We start from the raw sequence: 26,859 nt of genomic DNA on the forward strand, positions 1-26,859 counted from the left end.
GAATCCGATTGTATTCAAATTATATGCCGTTTAAGACCTTTAGGTTAGGCTGCGCATTCAGTTTACCTGATTCGATATCCAATCGGTTAGGTCCTAACAAATCACAAATACTCCTCTAGTAAATCCATTTCTGACTGGCTATGTTCAACATCTCCTGAGTTCCATCAAGAGCCTCCAGGTTCGTAGATCCACGTTTTTGAATCTGATGATAAAAATCAACAAATCTGAGTTGAACATTTAAATACACCTCTCAAGTATTAAACCAATTATCATTATTCCTCGTGCCGTTTTAAAATTGATCACATTGATCGAGCTGGACGTAACAAGTTTTTACCACAAAAAGAACTGAACCAGGCCTACCCAACTACCAGACTCGGCACCTAAGGATCCTGAATTAACCGGTATATCGGGCCACGCTACCCGTTTTCAAGGTGTACGTGTGTCAGATCTCGGCACCTAAAGATCCTTAAAGATCACAATAGTTTGTGATGTATACGCCACACTAATTGGTTGATCCCTACAAAAAAACTGTGAAAGTGTGTAGGATTAGTAGACTGACAAACTCATGCAAGGAAAGAAAATTTCAATAAAAAATAAAGAGATGGCACATTAAATCATATGTCCGGGGTCGTTAATGACCCCACTCGGTCACTTGAGGGTTAAACTAACCAGGAGTGCAAAATACCATAGCAGGTCCCTTTCATCCTTATTTTTATTATTTTGATTAGATCATTATTTGTTGATTTATTGGGACTGGGTATTTAAATATTGAAAGAAGTTCGGATTTAAGATGTAAGCATCAAATAAGTCAAATCTGTGGAGCCTTACCATCGGGACAGGTGGATCAGTATAGTGCCTGGAAATGGCCTTAGTTTCCTTCACCATGCCCTCCAAATTCCCTTGATTTCTTCTAATGGCCAGACCATAAAGGTTTGCATGGCATCAATGCGTTGTTGAGTCAAGCGCCCTGCACCCTGCAGACCCTTCCCGTCACTCAATTTTACCCCTGAAAGTAATAATTACAACATTTTGGAAAGAAATCATCCAAGTGAGGGAGGAAGCTATTAGACAAACGAAGCTGTAAAAGTTTAACCAGAGTAGATTAGCAAAGTATCAAAATATCATAATTTGTCATGCTAATTGTGAATTAAAATTATTTGGCACTCTCCCCCCCCTCCCCCCCCCCAAAAAAAAAAAAAAAATGACAATACAGTGCATACATCGGTACTATAGAAACTCTTTTGTGTAGTACTAAATTGCAGTGCTACTGTGACAGATAAAGAACATAAACTACATTTGACAGCAGAAACTGTTTTTCAATATAAAATACCTCTATTTCTCTCTACGAGCCGCCTGAGACTGCTTCCCATCCGTTTCTGCGCATGTCCAATACACTCCTCCTTGACCAGCTCAAATTCTGGACTGTAGGGTTGTTCCTGCTGGACACTTCGGAATGCAGAGCTGTCTCCGTCGCCCACAAACAGGTTGTAACGTAGACTATACGGCTCGATAGACCTACAAAAATGTTATGGTTGAATATATTAAACTTAACAGAACATTTTATTAACGATTGATATTACGACTGTACTTTTTTTATATTATTTCATTGACACTTAGATTGTCGCTTTTATCCTTGTATTTTAAATATCTAATGAACCTATTTGTATGTTGTGACTCTAAATGGATATTATTATTATTATTATTATTATTATTATTATTATTACCTGCTGTAGAGCACCGATGCACCTTCTGCTTCCATCGACTGCGCCGAGCCCTGGTGGTTCTTAGTGCATTCCTCAAAATGGGAAAGTTCGAAATCTACTTCTTCGGCTGTTGTATGCGGCGTTTTATAGAAATTTTCACATGTTCTACATGCTGAACTCATATAGTGGACGTCCAACACTTCCTCCGTATCTACTGATATCGCCGCAACGAACCCGTGTTTAGAATTGTGGCGGCTTTGCCATGAGCCGTCTATCGTGATAGCGCAGTCCATAACCTCCCCGGATCGACGTTCCCGCCTTGCAGAAGCTGCTATGCTCGTAGCGCCGCCTTATCCAAAAATGCACTCAGTCTTGTAGCTGCATGACGACTTTTTCCTATCGCACGCATGCCCAAGACGCTAGCCCCACTTATTAAAAAAATGTCCAGTTCTTCTAGAGGTCGATGTCCACCCTTCCTCGGACACACCGCCGCAATTAGAGCACACATTCCCATTTCATTTCACTTGACCAACCCTGACGCCTCAAATTCTTTTTCAGTCTTACCTCATCCCCACACGTGGGGCAAACACAAGTGGCACTGACACTTTTTTGTAATTGGTTGCAGTGCCAAATGCGATATCACTCCGGCTCAGGTGTAACTATTTCTTCGTCGTCGCTCTCGAACACGATGTCTGCTTTAATGCAGTTACCTAGCGCTTGCACCTTTGGTAATATCTCATGCTCGTCCTCCGCATACTTTGGTCTTCCCCATCCACCTCTTTGACTTTCTCTTAATATTCTCTTACGTTCTTCAGGAAATGTAGTTTTTGATTTTCTCTTTCTTTTACCCATCTCGACAACGATGTATGCTTACCGACGTAAGACTTTTGAGTTACAATTGCACGTGCTGCTATTTATATAGCACACTTTCAAGAGTGGACTGGACGTGAGATGGAACTGGGAGATATTATCAGATCGTATACTTTTAATGATGCCTTGCCTGATAATTGCAGATAAGCCGAAATCAAGGTATTTAACTTTTACTGATGCACAAATAAATAATTGCAGATAAGCCGAAATTAGTATGGCATGCTAGCAAGACTAGAGCTTGATGTCATCTTGACACTTGCGTTAACTGCGTTTCAGGTGGAAAGGTTAGATACAGTATTATCATTGTTAATTTTCCAATGATCATTGGTAAGCAGCAATGATTAAGAGGAGCTAGAGGCTAGTAATTACTAGTTGTCATGTTTAAATTAGATTAACATGCGCCTCGATGCTAGGCCAAATTGCCCAAGTTGCATAGATTTATAAAATCTGCCGCTGCATAGTGCTGTTGTCGAAGATGGATCGATAGTATGACGGTTGCTGTCACAGGTAGCAAGCAACGAAATGTTTCTTTTCTTTTTTTTTTAACAAGAAAATCGAAAGAGCGTTTGTAACAAAAAGAAGTTCAAGGAGGAACGCGTGCACGGTATTTCAAGCAAATCCAATGTGTCGGAAAAGATTCTCGTTAGCGGTGTCCACACTTAAGAGCGACTATCAAAACAGCTTAAGCGGAACAATAGGCAATGCTTTGCCGACCGCTGTTTATGACAAAGGGGTTATGGCGCATCCCAGTTCTATTGTTTCTCTAGTCGTGCTGGTGCTGCTAAGGTCTGCCCACTGAGTTTACCCATGCCAACGGCCCTTGACAACGAAGGCGGGGCATAGACCAGGCCACCGCTGCCGACGTGTGCTGCATCAAAATACTCAGAAAAAAAACATTTTTTGTTCAAAATGTAAAAATCTTATTCTGTTAAACGTTAGATACACATTTAACCAATAATTAGACATAAAAAACCCAAAATGACGATTTTTAGCCATATTTGGGTATATTGCCACCTTAAGAGATAAGGAAGGACAAGACACAGCACTTTCCCGACCCATCCGGTGCCCGCACCTGCGTCCAATATCAAAGCATCTTTGTTTTCCCCAAAAATTAAATCCAGCACTTCAGCAACAATGCCTGGGCCTTTGGGTCGCATTTCCTACCAAAGTCAAGTTTATATTCAATTTGATCACGATAAGGAACTAATATGGAAAAATACAACAAAGAAATATTGTTTACGTAAATGTATTTCCTTAAATTATGTATATGTACTGTCACAAGAGGTATCTATGTATCTATCTATCTATCTATCTATACATGCAGGTGCGCGCGCGCACGCGCGTGTGTGTGTGTGTGTTTTGAAGGGTATATAAGTAAGGGGGTAAAATTGTAAAAATACTAAATTTTATAATGAAAGATGTCTTACTGCAACATCTAAGTCATAGCTTGGTGCCCACTGGCTGTAAAGGTCCAAGTTTTCTTCTACAGTATTGATCGCCGAGTTCGCACCGTCAATCTTAGCCCATACCTCCGCCTGGCGTGTTGTGGACATTTTGAAAAAATCCTGAAATTAGATAATATGGTATTTCTTCTAACATCCACTCCCGTTACATGTACATCAATATATTAGTCGAAAAGTATGTATTAAAGTAGCTTGCATGTGGCTTCACGGAATAGACTTCCCAAAGCTTTCTGCCACTTACGGATTGTATATCCTTTCTCGAGTAAATGTATAAGACGAAAACTGGTATGTAATATTATTTATGTAATTTATAATATATGTATTACCAACGAGGAGATGAGGCAAACAAGTGGACACTACAATCAGCTAAAGCCTCAGTCACAACCGGCCGTACTAGTTCACGCATAGTTCACGACGAGCTAACGAATAGTTTACGAATGCATGTCCAAATTGACACGAACTGGCACGACAAGCCCACGCATAGTTTGCGCATAGTTTTCGCACTTCCCGCATTGGCACGACGAGTTTGCGCAATTCGGACGTTGTCGTGCCAACTTGAGCACGCAATATACGTGAGCTGTTGGTGAACTATTCGTGGCAGTTCATAACAGTCGTGGCATTGCGCGCACTGCCACGCACTGGCATGCATCCTCCCGCATCGTCCCGGCGAGTTCACGACGAGTTCACGAACAGTTTGCGCACAGTTCACTACCCGGTCACGAAATTTTGTCATGACCAAAATTTTAAACATTTCAAAAGTATCGTCCCGACATAGCACGCAGCCACTGTGGGTTTACGCACACTTCACGCCAGTTTTCGACTAGTTTGTGCACTGGCACGACTCGAACCGTCCCAATGCGTGCCACAGAATCGTGCAAGTGTCAGCCTTGCTTTACGCAATATCGAGTTCGCAGACAGTCCGTAAGCACGTACGGAGGATGTTGAACATGTCCAAAAGATTCTACGAATAGCCTGCGAACAGTGAGGCCGCAAGCGTAACGTGCTCCCCTCGCACCGAGTTAGCAAGAAATACGCGCGTTGTGCAAGACGCACGTCGCAAGCAATGAAGGAGCAAGTGCCTTTTGCGTGTTTAGTAAGGCGCACGCCCTCACAACTAAGAACAAAGTCGAGAGAACACCGGGAATGTTTCGCACGTGTGTCACCCCCACGCCTGATGTATAAAAGGCGTGCTCACGACGCACGATCGTGTCTTTACAATGAACGTCGACTGTGTAACTTGTACAACAATTTTCACAATTTTCAAATTTTTGTTCAATTTAGTTTCTAATATGCCTCCAAAAGGCAAGAGTGAAGCAAAACTGTCGCAAACGGGCACTACTTTCGCCGTGCGTTGCATTCCCTTCTTAAGTGGTGAGTGTGTGCCACGTGCACAGGAAGCAAAACAAGCTCAAGAAATGAGTACAATTTCCACGACCATCGCTCCTTGCAATTAGCGGCCCTGCCTGAATATTGTATATTGGCGGGATTGGTGACATGAAGGTCGTTCTACATTGCTGCACGTGAAGTATATCCAGTGCCATGTTTTGATTTAGGGTCACTTATCATCCCCGCACTTTTGGGATAAAAGTAGGTGGTGTGGTAACTGAGTTCATTGTTATAACATCGGCACAAGTCGAAGGAGTTTTCATTAAGTTTTCATAAAGCTTCACAAGCACTTTCCAAATATAGTTATTATTAATTCATCATTTGTGTTTTTTTACAAGTTTCAGATTAGAACAAACAAGATATTAAACGGGAGACGATTTACATGGAAGAATAAGACAAAGTCACACATTTAAAAAAAAAAATATTTCACAATACTCGGTATATTATGTTCCACTGTCCAGTCAGTTTGACTTATTATAGGCCCAATATGATATTTAATAATTTCATTTGAATGGCTCTCTAATATTTGTAATTATCGATAGATTTTTATTTCATATCTGTCGATATTGTCTTAATAGTTTATCCCAAACGTTTTATTTTATCAATAAAATATAATTAACCAGAGGTTGAAAAATAAAAAAAATAAGCTACTTTTTATCCGTCGCATCAGAGTTACACCCGACATGAAGAAATCTGGTTGTTGTGGAAATGCTATCACATACCCTATTAATTCTGCAACTCCAAAAATATGCCCCGGTACATGTCGCTTCCCAGCGACAGTTATGCTCAGTCGGGCTGTCAGTGATAACGTTTTCTGTAGTCTGCTGATTGAGATAGGCCGCCACTTCTGCTGGCGCAGGTCGGTAGTCAAGCGAGCTCATGAAGGCGGCGGCCGCCCCGCAACAAAGGCGGCGGCTACTGATGTACTGCTACGTTGGTCGTAGGCGTCTGGGGAACCGGCAGTGCTACTGAGTATGTCCGTACCCGGAGCCCAAATGTCTACCTCAGGCCCATAGTTGGAATAGATGGCCTTGGTGTCTCCTACGGCTGATGCACCAACAGTGATGGCGGCTTCCGAACTACCGGGGGATTGGTAATATGACAGGCCATTATTGTTGCCAGACCCCGTTATCACTGTTATTCCATAATTAGTAAATGAGTGTATAGCAGCATTAAAAGCATCGTTGCGACTGGACTGCAATGCCAGCACCATGATAGACTTCTGACCAGTGGCGAGTATCGTAAACGCTGCTTGGTACATCCCCCATATTGTCCAACTGACGTACCCAGATCCAATATCATTTTGTATTTTCACGTTGATAAGATTCACGTTCTTGACCACGCCCACTGTTTTCCCGCCAATTATCCCGGCCATGTGGGTGCCGTGACCATTGATGTCGGTAAAATTCCAGCTGTTCAAGGCTTTGACCCCCGGCGTAACGCGTGTGGAGCCGTCGCTGTTTAAGAATTCTTGGTGTTCCGCGTAAATCCCTGAATCAAAAATGTAGACGTTAACGTCACTTCCGGTACCCTTGACATTGAATTTACCGTCAAGTTGGCCATTCGGTTGATCAATCCTGTCAAGGCCCTATTAGTGGAAAAAGTAGAGTAAAACTTAATCTTGTTTTTATATAACCTGTTTATCTTTAGTTCTTAAGAAATAATATATATCAAAACTTACCAGTGACGCTATCGTTCAGATTAAAAGTAACAGCAATAAAGGCAAGCAGCATAGGTATATTAGACCCAGTCTAAGTTAATAGATCTATATTATATTGGCATATAAAACCCCATAACCACCTATCTGACTTACAAGACCCAATGACTAAGATGCATCACTTTTTCATGTAGACCTGTGTTTGTTGGCGAAATATCTGAAAACCATACACACCCAATCTGTTGCAGCCGTCCTCTGTGGGCATACGTTGTTATCCACAGGTTCCTCAGCCGCCGGGCACTCACAGGGGACGTGGCATACTGGTGCCTGTGCCGTGGTCACTATACTGTCCTGGTAGATGGCTTCCACCACGTCCACCCTCCCCCGCAGTAGACGGAGACCCCTGTAGATATACTTGTATTACAATGGACTTCTGTAATTTGCGCAATAAGAAAACTTTGCACAACGGGCCTTCTTTTACTACAAGAGTTGAACGCCAAGGTTTAGTCAACGGAAAGTGAATTGGTAAATTTGCCTCACTCGTACTTTAACATTCTCATTATCTTGACTGATAACATCGACTATCCTTTGGAGATTTGGTTAGAGATTACACAAGTATCTTAGCGAGAATAGGCATTCAAGTAACTAATTCCACATCGGTCTGTCACCAGCTTAAACTTTTACGTGAAACATGTGTAAATTTATGTCTGATAAATGATCAACAATTACATTAATTATTAATACTGTGCATGGGTATTCCAGAAATAAAGGAAAGAAAAGAGCTCAGACACATTCTAATTTACTCACTCCTCGTGTGTTTCGACTACGACCATCTTCGTGTCTCCAAAGTCCATCATCACCCCGACCCGAAGGGTCATTTTCAAAGGCAGAACTACGTCCATTTGTGACGGAATAGAGGTCAGACTTTAAACTATCTACAAACTTTAATGCTGAAAAAACAACAAAGAAATGAATATGAAATGTAGTTATGAATCTTCAAATCTCTTCTGCATTTTTTACCTCACTCTCAATTCCGGTAACAAAAGACAATATACGCAGCCTTCGACAACAGCTTACCGCAAGAATTATTTCAGCATCCCTTTTAGTGCAAACAGGGATTAATAAATGTAGACAAGTTTTCCTTTATGAAAATAAGATGCCTAATAATACTAATTGCATTCTGCCAGCTCATTTGCATGAGGCTATACCCAGTAAACATAGAACAAACTTATAACGTTATCATAACGTTTATGTAACCTACGAACCCTACTAAAACGTAAGGGTAACGTTATGGTAACGGTAGGGTAACGTTATTAATTGCTGAACAGTAGGTCAATATAGTCTACGGGTAGGCTAGCAATCCACCGTGTACTTTTGAATAACAATGTCAAACGTCGACATATCACGTGGATAATATGAACTAATAATAATAATAATAATAATAATAATAATAATAATAATAATACATTAAAAATAAAAGCGGAATCACATACCGTTTTGTGGGTCCACTCCCTGCTTTAGTTTGACAATGTAAGTGTCTGGCACTCCGCCGTCCCCAGTGTAGGTGTGGAGTTCAACTAGAACAGAAAACAAAGGTAAGGTTGTGTCCCTGTAAGGCATCGGCTTCTTTGAGTATATACAACACATGGCAGTGTCGGTATTAGTGCTCTTGTTTTATAGTGGATCAAATAAATACCATAGTTTACAGAGATTGCGATAGCATACATTTTACAACGCAAGGACATCCATTTTAATTCCGCCATTCGACTGTTAGTGTGTTTGCAAACAACACCCTGTGTATCACTAAATTGTTTTACTTATTCAGACGTAAGACAATAATCTCGATTGCTAAAGGATCAAATGTCACTCTTCCTCTACAGATACTGAGTAGTGGTTGGAGTGAAAACTATATATTTGTTTAGATCGGAAATGAAAGAAAGGGGATTGTCGAAGTCGTGCTGGAAAGAGTGCCATACTTACCGTTAGTGGCATCTGCGGGGAATATGTTTCGATGACCGTCTACATAAGGCTCAGCAGTGACGGAACAAACCAGATTAGAGAGGAAAAGTATGATAGAAATCCCCGCTGCAGTACCAAAGGTCATATTTATAAAAGGGCTGAAATATTTAGAAAATTATGTTAAATCAAAGCTTATGTGATGGTAGTAATCGAATTGTAAATAATGTAGTCTAGTGAGCCTGCAAATGTATTCGTAACATTAAGCGCTCAATAAACTTATTATTACTTATTATTATTATATATATAGACACATCCTATAGTGGGAAAAAATAAATGACTTGCCGTTTTTCTGCGACGTCAAAATAACCACTTCGTGCCTGCATGTCCTGGCTATAAGTATCCGCTGCATTGATTGCCTTTTAGGCAGTGCACATTCTTCCAAGCGGCAATGCGGCTAAACTAATTTGTTTTCCGTCAGATCTTTAATCGGAGCTGATCTTTCAGCAACGGAGGTGTTAAGGCGAGGATTCAATATAGATGCTATCGAATTCATTTGGTATTTTGGCAGGACAACGTGTAATGTCAATGACCGGCTAAATTACACGGCACACAGCAACAGCGGAGTGGGTGTGCAATTGCGGTCAATGATCAGCTTTCCATTTCCATCGGTACTCAGGGTCCGTGTAACGGAGAGTCCACCCTCCTTTAATTTATAAAAGTTAGGGTTGAGTCATAATAAAGGGTGAGACTTACCTGTGCAAATTAATGGTTACTAGTCTCTCTACCATGGGGGGTGGGGGGGGGGGGGTACACTCTGTCCTGTCACACCGTGTCCGGAACCACGCAATTTTAGATATAAACGTAATTTAGACTTGAGCTCGAAATGCGGACACCGTTGGATACTTAAGTTAGGGTAACGCTTTAGTATATAGCCTTCCAGATTCGCGGTCGAAATCTTTACGTCTAGACGCTACAGAGGAAATCCACACTGACAAAAATGACCAGTTTCAATCGTTTAATGTGAACTCGTTGCCTGCTCAGGTACATTCTGACTCTCTATTCAATATTACACACTTTTAGTACATACTCCAGCCAATGGCTTCATGCACTTCTTATCACTGGCTTCTTAATGCGACAGGTACACAAGCCTTACTCAGCCTCTTCAAAATTGACACAATGTATTATGGAGAATAATAAAAGTTATGACTTGAAATTATAGACATCGTCCATGAATTATTAAATGTCTCCGACATATTCCTCCCTTTCCCAAACAAAGAAAAATAGAATATTTATGACATTTTTCTTTCTTAATATGTACTGCATTAAATGGGTTATATTATGTACCTTAAGTTTTAATAATAATGTAAGCAGTGTGTTGAAATTATGTGCCATGAAATATTTACACCAGAATGAAATATTTACACCAGAATAGGTATAGTTAAGTAACAATATAAAGAACAGTCTAAAATATTATACATTGAGAGATAGGTATTACAATAGAAATGTTATCAACTCCGTAAACATATATACAGTGCAAACTTCAATATTTTTAAACATAAGCATTATCGCCAAAAGGTAAATGCATTGAAAGATTCCCAGTTTATAGTGATGATGACGTCGTCCGCATCATGTTCATAGGTACGCTATATGGTTTAAGGATGTTCAATACTTCTATAATTATAATGAGTAAGAGCAAGCAACCTCGTGGAGCAAATGTAAAACGGTGCTGAGAGCCGGCTGCGCCAGCCTCTCCCTAATTTTTTTTTTTTTTTTCATTTTAGGAAGAGGGACATAGGTTTATCCAATGCTCAGACAGCACAAAAAAATTATCGAGTTGTCTCTCGACCATTTGCTTTTAACAATTCATTCCTTCTAGAATATGAGTCTTTTGTTATAATCAGAGTCTATATATATTGCGCGTAGCCAATGCGAAATGACGACGTCCAGCCGAACACAGACGAATCGTAGCCCACCATGACGCTCGGAGTACTGATGATAATAGAGACTTGCAGCTGGGATGAAGACCGTCGGAGTGCAGCGTAGGTCACAGACGACACCAATTCACACACTCTGGCGTTGTCACATCGTAGCCCCCGAATTAAAATCTGTCCAAACATGGTGGTTGGTCTGTGGAAATGGGAATTTCCTTGCGCACTAAAAGTACACTCAAAACATTGCATGGTGAATTTCATGAAAATAATGAAGGTTTAATGGAAAGCAATTATTGGAAACCGGCATATGTCAGCTCGCCAAAACGTGTCCGGAACCACGCAATTTTAGATATAAACGTAATTTAGACTTGAGCTCGAAATGCGGACACCGTTGGATACTTTAGTTAGGATAACGCTTTAGTATATAGCCTTCCAGATTCGCGGTCGAAATCTTTACGTCTAGACGCTACAGAGGAAATCCACACTGACAAAAATGACCAGTTTCAATCGTTTAATGTGAACTCGTTGCCTGCTCAGGTACATTCTGACTCTCTATTCAATATTACACACTTTTAGTACATACTCCAGCCAATGGCTTCATGCACTTCTTATCACTGGCTTCTTAATGCGACAGGTACACAAGCCTTACTCAGCCTCTTCAAAATTGACACAATGTATTATGGAGAATAATAAAAGTTATGACTTGAAATTATAGACATCGTCCATGAATTATTAAATGTCTCCGACAACCGGGCTATCATTTTAAATACAGATGTAGACGGATAAACAATCTGTGTTCATCTTTCAGCTACAAAGGCGTTTAGGTGTATACAGACGCTATCGGCCAGCTAAGTGACCAATACTGATAACAGACCTTAAATAACTGCAAGGGGTAAAATGTGTACCTACTCCCAGTGGATAATTGCTTGGACTAGACGCCCCTCCCCCTAAATGTGAATAGTTCTGTACATGTAGAAGAATTATGTAATCTGGAGCATTGTACATGTACGCCTTCGTGCCTCTCTGATTATTTTGGTACGAGATATCGATTTTACAATTAACGTTATTTTTTCAGAAAAGAATTTCATCAGCTGTGCTTTGTTATAAGAATGATATCATTTTTTTCTTTAGTCAACAGCTAATATTGAGGTAGTTTTTACCTCCAATATTTTGATGTCTAGCAGGACATCTGATTGTTCCTGCTAGACATCGAAATATTTGAGGTAAAAACTCAAAAGTTTTAAAAAGTAAAAATCTCAATATTAGCTCTGGGCTGACGAAAAAATCACATCATTCTTTTAGCGTTATTTTTTGCAAGAAATAGTCGTGTCGTGTCGTTATTAGCAGGAGCATTTTGTAAAAAAATATCACGACAGAATTGAAAATGTAATTACTTAAACAATAACCTTAATGGCCATGCTACGCTATGACTTTGATCTTCAGAGATATGCACCGTATATAAACTTATGCTTTATGAGACAAGAGAAAAGACAACCAAAATTAATTATCCATGTCCAGAGCATAATTTTGATTTTGCCTCGAATCAATTAAACGTTGATTACCCAAAGCTATCTTTTCTAAATAAAATTGCATTCATTTGAGATACTTCATCATAAATATCATTTAAGGGGCAACATGGTAAAAGTTGCGGCATTGTTTATTCTGCTGGTTGTTACACTGAGGGTTTGTGCTCTGGTGAAAAAGTCCAGTCTTGTCACTTTAAATACATGTGCATGGGCATTATAATATAAAACTGTTCACTCGGTTTTGGTAAAAGGTGGTGGATCATGTGGTCATCGCTGCAAATTTTTTGTAGCAGTCTTTTACACAACTTGTCACACCGACATTGAAGTGATGCAGTATTGTAAGATTGGAGTGCTTCCTGGTATGAGTTTTCCAGACATAACTTGAGGCACTGTAATAGTAAAATTACATAAAATGGTTATAAAGAAAAAAATGTATTGATATTATCATAACAGCACTATTCTTTAACAAAAATCAACAAATTAGAGGGCATGATCACTACATGATAACCAGCTTATTATAAAGAAGCAAGTCTGATTATGGCAAAAAAAAAAATAAATAAATTTAAATATCTGCAGCTGCATTAAATCATAAAGGCCACAAGAAGAAATAACATAATCACACATGGTTTCAAAGAACTGATGTAAAAAAATCACACTAATATTCCCCACTTGGAATTAGAATTTTGACTAGCTAATTTACTACAGTAAATGGCACTGTTCACCCTCTAAAATACCAAAGTTTTAAGCAGGCCCAGGACCCCACGCCAACTAGGGGGGGGGGGTCGGCTTTGCATCCGCGGACCCCCCCCCCCCCTTTCAAATAATCCTGGATCCGCCCATGTTATACTGCTTAAATTATTAACATACCTGATCTCTTCACTCGTGCTTGAAGGGGTGTATCACCCAATTCCTCTTCTGAAAGGCTAAAAAATCATTCCTTATAATCATATTCATTGACAATATTATTAAATTTACAAATAAGCTAACGTAGTTACGTGCCGTACAAAGAACACCCTCTAACCCCACTAGTACTCGAGTTACATTGTATATCTCATGGGATTCCCCTGCGAGAATATGGTGTGAGGTTAGTCTGTAAGTACTGGTAGATGACCACATTGAGCAGAAAAGGGTATTCCTCCTGCTTTACAGAACTATACACCTCAGGGGTAAAGTGCACTATCTCGCTTCATATAACTAGTAGTACGTACCCAGTGCGAGTGATTTGGCTGCGAGTGCGTTACCCGAGGAAACGTTAATTATTAGCAGTTATCTACGCTTTTTAACTTCCTCTGCCAGACATTTTGATTTCCACTGCCATCTTCCCATTTTAAAGTACTTTTGGTAAATATAACTCGCTTACCTGCAAAGATTCGGTGAGCAATTCCTCTTCTCCTTCACGTCCACGCTCACCTTCGAAACGACATGCTGTCTGCATTGTTTACATCTCGTATCTGAGTCGAGAAGCCGCGTTATTTCAAACTGTGTCAAGATGGCTGACGCCCGGGGTTCGAAAGTGGACGGTGAATATGATTCTTTTTTTCGATATTGATTAAGGCCATTTACCTGCCATTTTATGCTTTACCCATAGCAATTGTTCTCAGATAAGTTAAAAAAGAAGCAATCCATGCACTAAAAAGGCGTTTTTAATCCTATTTTTTGTCCCTTTAATTTCCCAAATAGGTAGCCCTTACAGCTCTGCGTTAAAAAGCGCCGCCGCCTACATGTACATGAGTACTCTGGACCACAACCCAACACCTGCAGGGGTTAGACAACACCTCATTGCCACCTCCATGGATAACGTTGTCACTTACATCCCTGAGAAATATTGTTACAAGGTGACCATCTCCAGAGAAGAAGGCTGTTATTGGTGGATGGGAACATGTGAACGGGAGATTTGCTTGCCCGATACCTCTGTAACCAGACTTTTGAACATTGGATGCGACCTGTCACAGAGCAGCATAGTCACTGCTTGGCTGCAGACTTCCCGCTTTATTGACCGTCTTTACTTACCTCCGTACTTTGGTTTGTTCACTCCCAATGTTGTCGTCAGTATTGTCAGCATTTAATAGGAAGTAATTTATTCCCCAAATACCACATCTTACCATATGATGCCAATAGAACAGGTATCACTAATCTGGACAAATATTATGGTCAATTTTTAACGACCAAACTGTCAGCAGGACTTTTAAGTGCACTTTCAGGTACAACTTTGAGCAGGTAACTGTTGCTCAATTTAATATAATTTAAGAGTAAGGCAGATTCAGACTCATTTTTGGAAGTGATGTAGACATACCCTGTAATTGGCGATAAAAGGCAAATCAGAATTTTGAGTGATTCAATGCGTAACTGTGGACGATATCTCAGTCATGATATGAAATAAAATATGATTTGTATTTATTATTATCATTAGTTATCTTTCTGTACATTCCTGTAAACATTATTATATTTCAGTAAACATTAATTTTTGACTCTGAATTTATTAAGACAAATGTGTTCAGTGTTTATGTTTAAAGCAATTTTCGGTCTTGTTTTGAAAAAAAATGTCTTTCCATCTATGAAAAAATGCATTTTAGAAAAAATTACTTTAACATAAAAAACACAAAATCGATTCACACCAAGGTACCATGTAATTTTTCAATTAAAACATGAAGTATTACCAAAAGGGGTACAAAAACAAGATACACAACAAAGAAACAATTACATTAAATTAGTGGCAAACAAATATTTCGAGAAATAATTTTATAAAACAATCTTGATTATCTTTAGAGTACCCCAGTCTCACGAGACTGACTGCTACAACAACAACATCGGGGACTTAATATGTGAAATGATTAATTTATGACAGTGACCTGTGCCATAACGCGTGTTATGAAATTAGAGTTAAAAATACATGAAACTCATGTTGAAAAACAAAGCTGTTATCGTACACTGTAAAAACAGTGCTTATAGCATTTAAATACATACAACATACGTTAAGCACCTATACGCATTTAGAAATATGTGTAAAAGCTAAGCACGTATAGCTTTTCAAGCGTTTCACAGAAGAAAATGCTAGACACGTTGGCAGTGTTACACGTTTAGCTATGTGCTTAGCTTCACCGGTATATGGATCTATAATAAGTCTATCACAAGCTAAGCACATTGGCTAAGCACTTCCGCTGCTAAGCGCGTGAGGCTGCTAAACATATGGAGCTGCTATAGGTGTGGAATTCCTAAACGCGTGGAGCTGCTGAAAAATACCCTCTATCAAGGCCGCAGTTCTTGGGGACATTTTTTGCTGAGGCGACATCAGACCAAATTGACTATCTATTTATCTAGAGACATATCTGTGAAAAATCAATCTGTCGCCCTGGTAGAGGGTAGCTGAACATCAAGTTTAGCTTTTCAAGCTTCTTTCAGAAGAAATAAAAATGTTTAACATTCTTAGAAGTGTCGCACTTTTAGCTATGTGATTAGTTTCACCGGTCCCATAAGTTTATTACAAGGCTCAACAATTTGGCTAAACACTTCCCCTTGTAAACGTGTGTAGCTGTGGAAGGCGTGGAGCAGTCTGCTCGAACGCTTGGTGTCCTTCCTTGCAGTACGAGTGCTTATTTAAAATACGCCTATTAAAGATGCATACAAAGTCAATTTTTTGCTCAAAAACCAACCAAATACCAGTATATAGTTTCAAAAAGTATAATTAAGGAAATTGCCAGAAGGCATTGATTAATATTACCTGAAAAATGATATTTGAATGGATTTTTCTGTTAGCTTACTATCCTGTATATATACCCGGTACATGGGGCAGAAAAGTAGGTCACATAAGTAGGTTAAATTTCTGACCAAAAATTAAAAGAGCAATCTAAAGCTCTTTTATGGCTGATCGAGTGATTTATTCAGTTTGTCCCTTGGCATGTCGACTTTATTTGAGTCGTATAAGAATCTAGTAGAGGTGGTTTATATGTGTTACTGGCAACCCACGCTCCACCGATGCTCGATTCATATGTACCTTTAAGTAATAATTCAAATAACAAATAACGTTTTCACGACGTTATCAGATGGTTACATGCTGGTAATGGTATAGAAGAACATTATGGTAACGTTATGGGTGTTTTAACTCCATGCAAAATGATGTACAGTAACGTTATAATTTGTAAAAAGATTCGAAGACCTTTTCTACAAAATTTTATGATACATGTAACATCATTTTGTGGAGTTTTATCAGCGTGTTTATAACATTCTGGAAAAACATAATGTTTTGAAAACATTTTTTATATAAATAACCAAAACACGTCTTATGCTGTTTGAACTACAGTTAGTGGTTATTTCCAAAATTGGCTTGGGGTTTGTGGGCGACTAGAGCGGTGCAAATATTCGGACTATCGGTACCGAAATAACCAGCATGTGATGAAAGCTTAAATAAAGTATTATAATGAATACCCCACCATCATCCTGATGTTCTATTGTTCATTACTTCCGGCAAAAAATAATAGATATCACTACCGTAACGCATTTTATCAAAATATGGAGAAAGGTGTTTTAAAGTAAAAATGATAATTGTTTCGTGCCTTTAGTGAACTAGTGAATTTCCCTAACCTGCTTTTCAGAAATACATTCCAATAAACTACCTCGCAAGGTCAGATAACACAAGGATGAATAAGTACAGCTGTAAAGATGATAGTGGGAAGTCAACGATGTTGACAGTTCACGGTACCCTGTTATAGAAAGAGATAACTATAGCAGTTAAAGGTGACCGTGAGTTCGTCTGTGTGTGTGTGTGTGTGTGTGCGCGTGCGCGTGCGCGCGCATGTGTGCGACTAAAACAGTTGAAACCCTTAGCACCTAAAGTTAAACAAATACACCCTACGTTTATAAGCCGTCAAACGCGCCATACTGCTAAACACAAGCGTGTAACATGTTAAGAAGCTAAACATGTTAGGATCTAAACGCGTGGAAAAAGTGGAGACAAAACAGGCGCTTAGAAATGTGTTTAGGAGCTAAACACTGATTTTACAGTGTATGCGGTAAAATAATGGAAAGCGGTGCTCGTGCGCAGCAAGGATGAGTACCTATAATCATGAAATTATCTTAGGCTCCCCAAACTGTTATTATATTACATCGTTCCGTATCGTTGTTATTATTATATAGAGATGACTTGTTACTTGCGGACCACAAGTCAACAAAAAAAGACGCAAAATAAGTTTTAACATAATACACATGACTTACGATGGCATTTTAAGTTCCCAGCCAAGGAAATATCAAGATAAAGTGTTCTGTCAATCGACGACCCCCCTCCCTTGGAAACGTAGGGTGATAACGCCTCATATGCCTGATCTTTAAAATGGAATATCAATTCCAAACTGTCGATTCTTTAAGATGTGACCGATTGTATAAAGTGAGTATCAGTTCCAAGCTTTCAATTCTTTAAAATCAAGATACAATCTATACAAGCATGTGAGCTATAGTTCAATAAAAAATCACAGACCAGTACACCAGACCTCTTTTAATGTGTTTTATAACATAAGAGAAGAGACAACCAAGCACACTTCTCAGAAATGTCCTCTCTATGAAGCTACAGGACGGGTCTGTGTCACGAAGCTTAATGCATGCAGGTTTCATCAGGTATTTTAGATACATAAGTGAGGCTGGAAATTCACTTCATGATGTTTGTCTTACTCACGTAATCACTCATCCTTGCTCTTGCACTAGTTAAGTTTCTCAGATTACCCATTGGAGGGAGGAACCCTAACTGCGTTTCGAGAATATCAGTATTCTGCATTAATTGCCATTAGAATGCTTTTCGTTTTAATATCATCCTTAAGTATTACATGAACATTTTATTATATAAAGAGGTGGTAGTGTATAAAGTACACTAGTATGTACAGGTTAAATGCAATGAACTATTCAGTATTACTAAATGTCATAATTTCAATGTTCATGGTGTTGATTTATATGAAACAAATCACCTGCAAAATCAGCTTTATTCAGTGTCTCCCAAAGACATACAATTTAAAGGTAAAAGGATAACAACTCTTCATATGAGATACAGATTTTACAAAATTACATTGTAAGCAACACATAAAAGTAAATAAATTCCATTTACCACAAAGCGGCGCTTACTGCAATTATTCTGAAATCTGTGCATGCTATCGGACCACGTGGTCCTTCATAAATGGCTACCCTCTGTAAAATTCTCTAAAGAGATTAAGAAAAAAATATTTAAACAAACAAACAAACGAACAAAAATGAACATTCAAGTAACTTTGAATGTCGGAACGGATTGAGAAAGTATGTTTTTTTCTCCCAGGAAAAGCCGTTTTCCCACTAAAACCAAGAGTTATCATCCCAGATTTCTTTTGTACGCGTTACTTTGTCATTACATTGATGCCATTTCGAACATAATGTTTAAATCATTGTTCATTATTTTACACTTAATGTACTCTGAAATTTCGCGTTACTACCGTATTTCAAAACGGAACGATAGTGACTGCGCACTGCAGGCGTTAAAATCACGGTGTCGATCAAGATGCTACAGAAAAAAAAAATTCTTTAAAACAATGACTCTAGGACCTAACTGACATATCATCAAACAGTATGTGATAGAATTTCTAACATTTTTTATGTCTTTAAAATAACAAAGCAGATTGCGTCATTTGTCACATCGGCAAAATGACAATTAATTAAATTAAAGCGTCTCAAGCTAAATAACAACTGTACTGCTTTGTGAAGGGTCACATCCAACGTTCAAAAGTCTGGTTACAGAGGTACCGGGCAAGCAAATCTCCCGTTCACATGTTCCCATCCACCAATAACAACCTTCTTCTCTGGAGATGGTCACCTTGTAACAATATTTCTCAGGGATGTTAGTGACAACGTTATCCATCGAGGTGGCAACGAGGTGTTGTCTAACCTCTGCAGGCGTTGGGTTGTGGTCCAGAGTACTCATGTAGGCAGCGGCGGCACCGGCCACCATGGGACTAGCCATGGACGTACCGCTTTTTAACGCAGAGCTATAAGGGCTTCCTACGTGGGCACTCAGGATGAACCGTCCGGGGGCCCATATGTCCACCCTGGGTCCATAGTTGGAGAAATATGCCCTGTCGTCATTGTCCCACGTTGCCCCAACTGTAAAGGCTTCCTCGGCATTGGCGGGTGACTTGAACGAAGTCAGTGAGTTATCATTCCCAGCAGCGACCACGACTACAATTCCAGCCTCGGTCACTAACGTGTTGACGAGATCATCCTAAAGGTCTTGCTGTACTCCCCCTAAGGACATATTGATGATGGACTTTCGTTTTGTCACGTTCACTTGATCACGCACCCATTCTAACATTGCCAGAATTCCGCTGCGATAGCCATAGCCTTGATCGCCCAATACCTTCACATTGATCAGATTGACGTTCTTGGCAACGCCTGTGATAATGCCTCCAACAGTCCCTGCAACGTGAGTCCCATGACCATGGATGTCTGTATCTGACCAAGTGGCGTCTGCTTTATTTCCAAATGTCACCCTACTGGTGTTGTCCTCACGTAAAAATTGCTGGTGCTCGGCATAAACCCCAGTGTCAAATATATATACATCGACGTCACTTCCTGTTCCCTTCACGTTGAACTTGCCGTTAGGAAGTCGCGTTGTCTGGTCGATTCTGTCAAGACCCTGTGTAAGGAAGTAATATTATCAAATTGAAAAAGGACCAAATATGAAGATAAATGAAAAGGCGCAGGATAGGTGTATATTGAAGCGTGACGCCCCATTGACAGTTCCTTTACCAAGTCTGCGAATAGCCTGCGGTTCGTTGGTGCCAAATCATACAACGAGAAGATAAGAAAAACTTTATTTCCCTGTGAGGCACGGAATCCTCATGAGACCAGTGCTATTTAACATACTTCCGTACATAAAACGCACATAATTCAAAATACTTACTTATCGGATGTCTCGATTGTGAGAAATTTTATTTCCCCTACTTCATGAAATTTTCCTGTCTGCGGTCCCCGACCACGTCTTGTGTTGCCAAAGGCTGTGGGGCTCATTTCAGCTTTCAAAGTGTTGGTAAAATCTAATGCTGTTAAGGTAGATCGGTCGTTACATGTTCCAACGTTCGAATTTTTTTTTTAAATTTTTTTTGTTTGAAGAGACACCCAAGTACATTAAAAATTTGCAAAAAAAATTGGGGGTCACCGATCAAATAAGAGAACTAGCCCCAAATATGATACACCCTGCATATCGCACTAGTCCCCATTCAAATCAATGGGAAAATGGGTGTTTTCTCACTAAAGCATTATTTTTTATGACTTTCTGACGTTCGAATTTTTTTAAAAATTTTTTTGAGTAAAGAGGCCTCCAAGTACATTTAAATTTTACCAAAAAAATTGGGGGTCACCGACCAAATAAGAGAACTACGCCAAGTTGAAGTGCATTACACCCTGCGTGACGCACTATTCCCCATTCCAATCAATGGGGAAATGGGTGTTTTTCACCAAAACGTTATTTTTTATGATTTTTCTAACGTTTGAATTTTTTAAAAAAACTTTTTGTGTAAAGAGGCATCCAAGTAGATTTTAATATTGCCAAAAAAGTTGGGGGTCACCGACCAAATAAGAGAAATACGCCAAGTTGAAGTGCGTTACACCCTGCGTGACGCACTTGTCGGAAGTCCCCATTCAAATCAATGGGAAATGGGTGTTTTTCACTAAATTGTTATTTTTTATGATTTTTTTTTGTGTGTGTGTGTGTGTGTGTGTGTGTGTGTGTGGAGAGACATCTAAGTACATTTAAAACTTTCATTATGTTTAACAGTTGAAGTGAGTATACTCAGCTATTTTCAGATTTGTCAAACTGATGAGAAGGTGTAAGCCATTAACTTTACAACAAAATTCTTGACGAGAATAATAAGGGAAATACTCATGCATATGAAAATAGTTTATTGCCGTTGTTATTTTTTAATGAATAAAACATGAACGTGACATCGTAAACACTGTGTTGTCAAGTAAAATGAAGCGTCTGATACAAAGTATCAAATGCGGTATTCACGTGCATGCTTGCTTGCGGTGCGTTTAGTACACTTTGTTTACACTGACTAGTCAAGGTCAGAAGTGCACAATTTTTCTGTATAATATAACGCAGTTTCAATTTTGATTAGTGAATTATCTTCAAGCTGTATGGCCATTTTCTGAACATTTGTGTAAGCTACGAAATATTTCTCAGTCCAAATTTCTCTAAGTCCAAATGAGTGGCGGTACGACGCACTTCCGGTTTTCGTCGAAATCTAAGCTGCGGTTTGCAGCACATTCAGGGCGTTCTACCTCAAAATGTACGCAGCCGCTTTGATTTGAATTTACAACACATATTCTTTACATGATATAGCATCTACGTGCATAATTTGAGAGCTTTAGCTGTCATACATCTCTAGTGCCAATTCAAATTGTAAAAGGAGCTATTCCGACGATTTCTTGAAGGGCAAGTCTATGAACGTGCTACAGTTATCGTATGGATTCATAGTCGACAAACAATGTCGAAAATCTGTATCGATCATACAGAGTTACAGACAAGTTGATAATGTGTGTTTATCTTATAGATAATTGTTTTATTTCCTCAAATTGATAAAACAGACTAAAGTGTCGTTAGAGACGATTGACGATGCGCTGAAATTGCGCAAATCGTCAAATTACGTAACGACCGATCTACCTTAAAATAAATGTGAAATGTTAAAAAATCAAAATATTTGAACTCTGCAAGAACAATATATATACAGATCTATGTTGAAGTGTACCTATAGCCACCTTTAGTGCACCTTTCAATTAATGCTTATTTATGCTCATTTTTTTTTAAAGAATGAGTGCAGTGTTAAGTAATCAAGCGAATTTCTTTATAGAGAGAAGAGAAAAATACATGTCGTAAATATATGTATATTTTGTCTATGTGTATAGTTAATGTATATGTGTCTCACAATTTAATAAATTCACCGTTTGTTATTATCAAATCATATAAGTACCGAGTTGCAGCAATATCCATTCTCTATGTAAAGATAGTCGAACGTTTTGGATTCATAATCTTTACAACAGTTGAATTATTCCCTACAAAAGATTTTTTAATAGTAAAACACCTTACCCTTCCCACGTGAGAGGCCAGTCTTTAATTTCACTATGTATGAATCCGGTATGCCATCGCCACCGATGTATCGAATTACTTCAGCTAAGGAAAGCAAATATATGTAATGTTTAAAGAAAAAATGAATACAGAACGAATAAAGTACTGAAGGAAATATACTTTTTTAAGAACGGTGCTCGATTAAAAGAGGCGCATTTGTGATAAAAAAAGTAAATTGTTATCTGATCGCGTCTATGCAATTACTACAGCCATACTAATGAACAATTTATAAAGTTTAGCACATGTCGAATGTCGCATGAACCGCTTCCAATTACCTCTCAAGCTCAGGTTGATAACACATATAAGAATTGTGGGCTTCTTAAGTCACAAAGACACATATAATTCAATATAATAAACAGAAGATTTAAGTTTTACCTCCATTTTTATCTGCAGGTGTCCTCTGTATCTTTCCATACTTTCGTTGACTGTGTGGTGGACTTCCCACCATAACTGTATCCTGGTATATGTGTTTCTTAGAGCAGCAGAGACTCGCAATGGTGACCAGCAGAATTTACAGCAACGCAAATTGTGCCATGTTGCGTCTAAAGAAGATGTATGAAAACCCATGTTTGATAGTCAATAAATGTACCATAAAGTATTCCGGGGTCATTGAAGGATTGCATTATAATAGTAGTTTAAATATAACCTGTTTGTGTCTATCTGTATTGTATATTTGATTTGATGAATTCTGAATTAACTGACATAATATTGTATAACAGCCTTTCGATAACAGACGTTATGTAAATGCTTATGACGTCAGCTGATTTATGCAACATGAATGCACACCATGGAACGACCAAGTGATTTTCAGCACGGTGAGGACATCTTTTAACATTGAATAGATAAATCTATTAATGTCTAATCTAAAAAGAAAGCAACTTGACTGTACGTCACTGAATAATAATTTCTGATGTCCAGTAACATACAACAGATAGTTCAATTATCTTAGAGAAAAAGAAAATTCAGCTTATTCTCATTCGATTAAAAAAAGGAGCACTTACTTAGCCAAGTGTAAAACTCTCAGTCTTGACGTTATACCCTGGAGAGTCAACACTTTGAAAATGTTCTTTACTGCAAGGACCAACTACATCTGTCGGAGACCCTGAGGTATTATACTTGGACAATGGAGAGTAGCAAGTGAATGTCCTGTCTCTTGTCTCATAAATCATCTAATCCCGCGCACTTATCCCGCTATCTTTACGTCTTACATGCATGGTTGAAATTGTCCCCGTTTTTATTAATATTCTATGAGACCCCACTCCCATAGATTTTAGATCGATCTATCCCTGTGGGGAGTCTCACTAGATTACTGTCAGCTTAGCCGGCTTAAGCGTCTGTCCCGCTTACTAAAAGCTGTAAGGGGGTAATTAACTATGGTGCGCGCTCGGCTGACTGCAATTTAGCGTGATACCCCTGGGAGTTAGGTTGATCTAAATCTAAATCTCTGGATTGATCTAAATCTCTGGGAATGCACCCTTAGACTTTTCTGACTGCACATGTGGTGGTTTACGTTGCCACCACCGCCGCCCTTTACATCATTTAATTTGGCTGTAATCATGACCCCAATTTTAACATTTTAGTAATGTTAATAATTTACAGCCATGAGTGGATAAGGAGGGGGGAGTTTTGTAGAGCAACTGAGCTGATTGACATGCTCTTATGATACTTATTATATAACTGCGTGCAATTGAAACGACAGAAGGCCGCAAGAGAGAGCATGAGGTAGAGATAGAAAAGAAAAGAAAACGGTGCAGGAACCAACTGCAAAGTAGTTAATAAATAATATGAAAGATTATAACAGAGTTGTATTTACTACCTTGCATAACAGCTAAAGATAAAGACAAAAACTTCGTGACATTTTTTGACAAATGTGTTACGATCGAATAAAGCCCCACATTTTGTTTAATGTACAACAGTACCATATGTCTCCGCTTAGGTAATTCAGGTGCATTGTTGCATACGCCAGGAAAATATGAGAGAGCACCTTAGAAATTATATTTTTTAGCAGTGAAGTTGAAACTTGTTTCAAGTAAATCGTTATGGCTTCAAAAGGTTTGTGCCGTGAGTTATGGGTAAAAAGTACAACCGCATAACGCATGGGTGTATTGTTTAAAGATAAAGAGAGATACAACTACCCAGCTTAACAAAGACCAACTTATTGCGGGATCGCTATTTCAAATTGACCGAAGGTGTAAAAAATTTGGCGTCCATTTTGTTTGTAAAATATAAGGTAAATTATTATCTTTTATGTTTATTTGGAATCATTAAATGTTATTTTGTCATTATTGTTCTCAAAGTTGCATCACTCAAATTTTAAATGATTGTGAAAATAACTTCATTTGTCGTCATATCCATTTTCGGATGACTTGTGGTCAAAGCAGTCATATCATCAATGCACATCACATAAGATATGTCTACCCTATATAATAAGACCGCCATTTATACCGATATCGTACGATAAATGCAACACTTTGGGCAGCGTTAGACCATACTAAAATAATAGTTCACATATACATGAATCAACACCACCTCCTTTCCTTCTGCATCATTTATGGCATATACCGAAGATTATTGTTAATCCGTTGAATCCTAGCTAATTTCATATGCCACGATGTTACAGAGTCACTGTCATTTTCATTGTGCTATTATATGAATATTACGATAATTCAAGGAGAGTTTGTCTATAATAAATAAATAATAAATTTATTTAAAGTCTAAAATCCATTTAAAATGTTCAGTAGACTTTATATAAAATATCATAAATAATACTACATAAAATATCATAAATAAAATCTAGGTAAAAACAACCATTATTCCATACAATTAAATGCAATTAATACAAGATTTATAAAACCAATTAAGAGTTAATCAAAATATTTCCTAAAAAGAGTTCTTTTTTAAAATGTTTGGTAGACTGAATTGCTCGGATTTCCAGCGGTAATAGATTCCATTCCTTTGGACCTGCAGATATATCACCGTAGGTTTTTAATCGCATTTTTACTGGGTTGAGTAGCAATTGGTCTACAGACCGCAGATTTCGCATTGGAACATAGTGACTGACTAATTCATTGATGTACAACAGGTAGATTGGTGTCAATCCATTAAAAGCATCATGAGTAAAAACTAAAAATTTGAATAAAATTCTGGCTTGTAGAGGTAGCCAGTGTAAACTTTTTTAAAACTGGGGAGATGTGTATACTTGTGGATGTCCGAGTTAATAATCTAGCCGAAATATTTTAAATGCGCTGCAGTCCAGCAATTTGTTTCTTTGGACAACCGTATAAAATGGAGTTGCAGTAATCTAATCGAGATGTAACTAAACAGTTTATAACTGTGGCTGCACCAGAGTCAGACAACTGATTGCGAATTGCACTTAAGTTAGTAATGTTAAAAACCTCTCAATTAGGATAAAAAATAACAGTAGTATATCCAAATGTAAGAAACACGCGCTATCTATATTTTGTTATCAATAATCCAAGAAATGCAGGTAGGTTGTAGATTCCAAAAGTCGTATGTAAATGTTTTTGTATTGAAATTGCTATAAACACACTTTCTTTTTAAAACAATTGGCATAACAGTTTGTTACGTTTGCATTAAGTTGTGCTAGCAGTATGGTGGGCGGAATTTGACAATAACTTCACATTAAACCAGTGTATCTAGCTTGTTTTTCTGAAAAAAAAATGTCCATGAAAATAGATAACCTCCAAACTAGGAAGAAGAATCGATGGCATGTACAGAACTTGAAGTTTGTACATACAATGTAACAACAGTGTTGTACTGGCAGGGGTATCGTGGAGCTTTAAACGAAACAGACATGATAATATATCGACGAGACGAAGTTTAAACAATTATCTCCTCTAGCTCTCGTAAAGATTCTTGTAGTGTGTCGAGTTGCGGACAGCTCGGTGTCAGTGCTGGAAGAACTGACCTCTGGACTTTTTTCTGGATACTGCAAAAGTCAGGGACTGTATAGTATCCATTTGTAAGGTAATTGATTATTTTGTCAAACCGCCACGTTCAACTGACAGCAATCACCCTGCGTCAAGAATGAAGTGTGGTTATTTAAATTAAAATAATCCGCGGGAAAAATAATAGTCCCTTTAGTGTCCGACATCCCCACTCCTGCATGCGTTGCATGTTAAGATATGTGTTCACTAATTAATCGGAAACCATCTTTTTCTCGCTATGAGTAGTCTGGCATTCTCACAAAGTTTACAAAAGATGAGGTAGTAATG

At 38.6% G+C, this 26,859-nt stretch overlaps 2 protein-coding genes and 1 long non-coding RNA gene across 3 annotated transcripts; all 3 read right to left on the bottom strand.

Annotated features, from left to right (window-relative positions):
- Positions 1 to 847: 847 nt before the first annotated feature.
- On the bottom strand, positions 848 to 2,555 carry LOC147761468 (uncharacterized). Its single transcript, XM_087013192.1, has 4 exons — positions 2,414 to 2,555; positions 1,725 to 1,830; positions 1,331 to 1,515; positions 848 to 1,006 (listed from the first exon to the last, which is right to left on the bottom strand). The coding sequence occupies exons 1-4, from the start codon at positions 2,553 to 2,555 to the stop codon at positions 879 to 881; spliced, it is 561 nt and encodes a 186-aa protein (XP_086869318.1). The 3' UTR covers positions 848 to 878.
- Positions 2,556 to 5,815: 3,260 nt separating this feature from the next.
- LOC147761469 (uncharacterized) lies at positions 5,816 to 8,030 on the bottom strand. Its single transcript, XM_087013678.1, has 3 exons — positions 7,887 to 8,030; positions 7,314 to 7,482; positions 5,816 to 7,010 (listed from the first exon to the last, which is right to left on the bottom strand). The coding sequence occupies exons 1-3, from the start codon at positions 7,979 to 7,981 to the stop codon at positions 6,300 to 6,302; spliced, it is 975 nt and encodes a 324-aa protein (XP_086869804.1). The 5' UTR covers positions 7,982 to 8,030; the 3' UTR covers positions 5,816 to 6,299.
- A 488-nt stretch (positions 8,031 to 8,518) lies between these two features.
- On the bottom strand, positions 8,519 to 9,248 carry LOC147761470 (uncharacterized). Its single transcript, XR_015334433.1, has 2 exons — positions 9,060 to 9,248; positions 8,519 to 8,656 (listed from the first exon to the last, which is right to left on the bottom strand). It is a non-coding gene; the product is annotated as an uncharacterized LOC147761470 (long non-coding RNA).
- Positions 9,249 to 26,859: the final 17,611 nt, after the last annotated feature.

This window comes from Lingula anatina, chromosome 5 (assembly GCF_051362555.1).
Source record: "Lingula anatina isolate TDL-2025a chromosome 5, LinAna3.0, whole genome shotgun sequence".
NCBI lineage: Eukaryota > Metazoa > Brachiopoda > Lingulata > Lingulida > Lingulidae > Lingula > Lingula anatina.

Bases quoted from the DNA above. Each gene is read 5' to 3' on its own strand.
- LOC147761468 (XM_087013192.1), bottom strand. From the start codon at position 2,555: ATGGGTAAAAGAAAGAGAAAATCAAAAACTACATTTCCTGAAGAACGT. The intron at 1,831-2,413 runs GTAACTGCATTA...CGCATACAACAG, and splicing joins ACCAAAGGTGCAAGCGCTAG to CCGAAGAAGTAGATTTCGAA. The intron at 1,007-1,330 runs GTATTTTATATT...TATTACTTTCAG, and splicing joins GCTCGTAGAGAGAAATAGAG to GGGTAAAATTGAGTGACGGG.
- LOC147761469 (XM_087013678.1), bottom strand. From the start codon at position 7,981: ATGGACGTAGTTCTGCCTTTGAAAATGACCCTTCGGGTCGGGGTGATG. The intron at 7,483-7,886 runs GTGAGTAAATTA...GTATATCTACAG, and splicing joins GTAGTCGAAACACACGAGGA to GGGTCTCCGTCTACTGCGGG. The intron at 7,011-7,313 runs GTGTGTATGGTT...TTCCACTAATAG, and splicing joins GGACGGCTGCAACAGATTGG to GGCCTTGACAGGATTGATCA.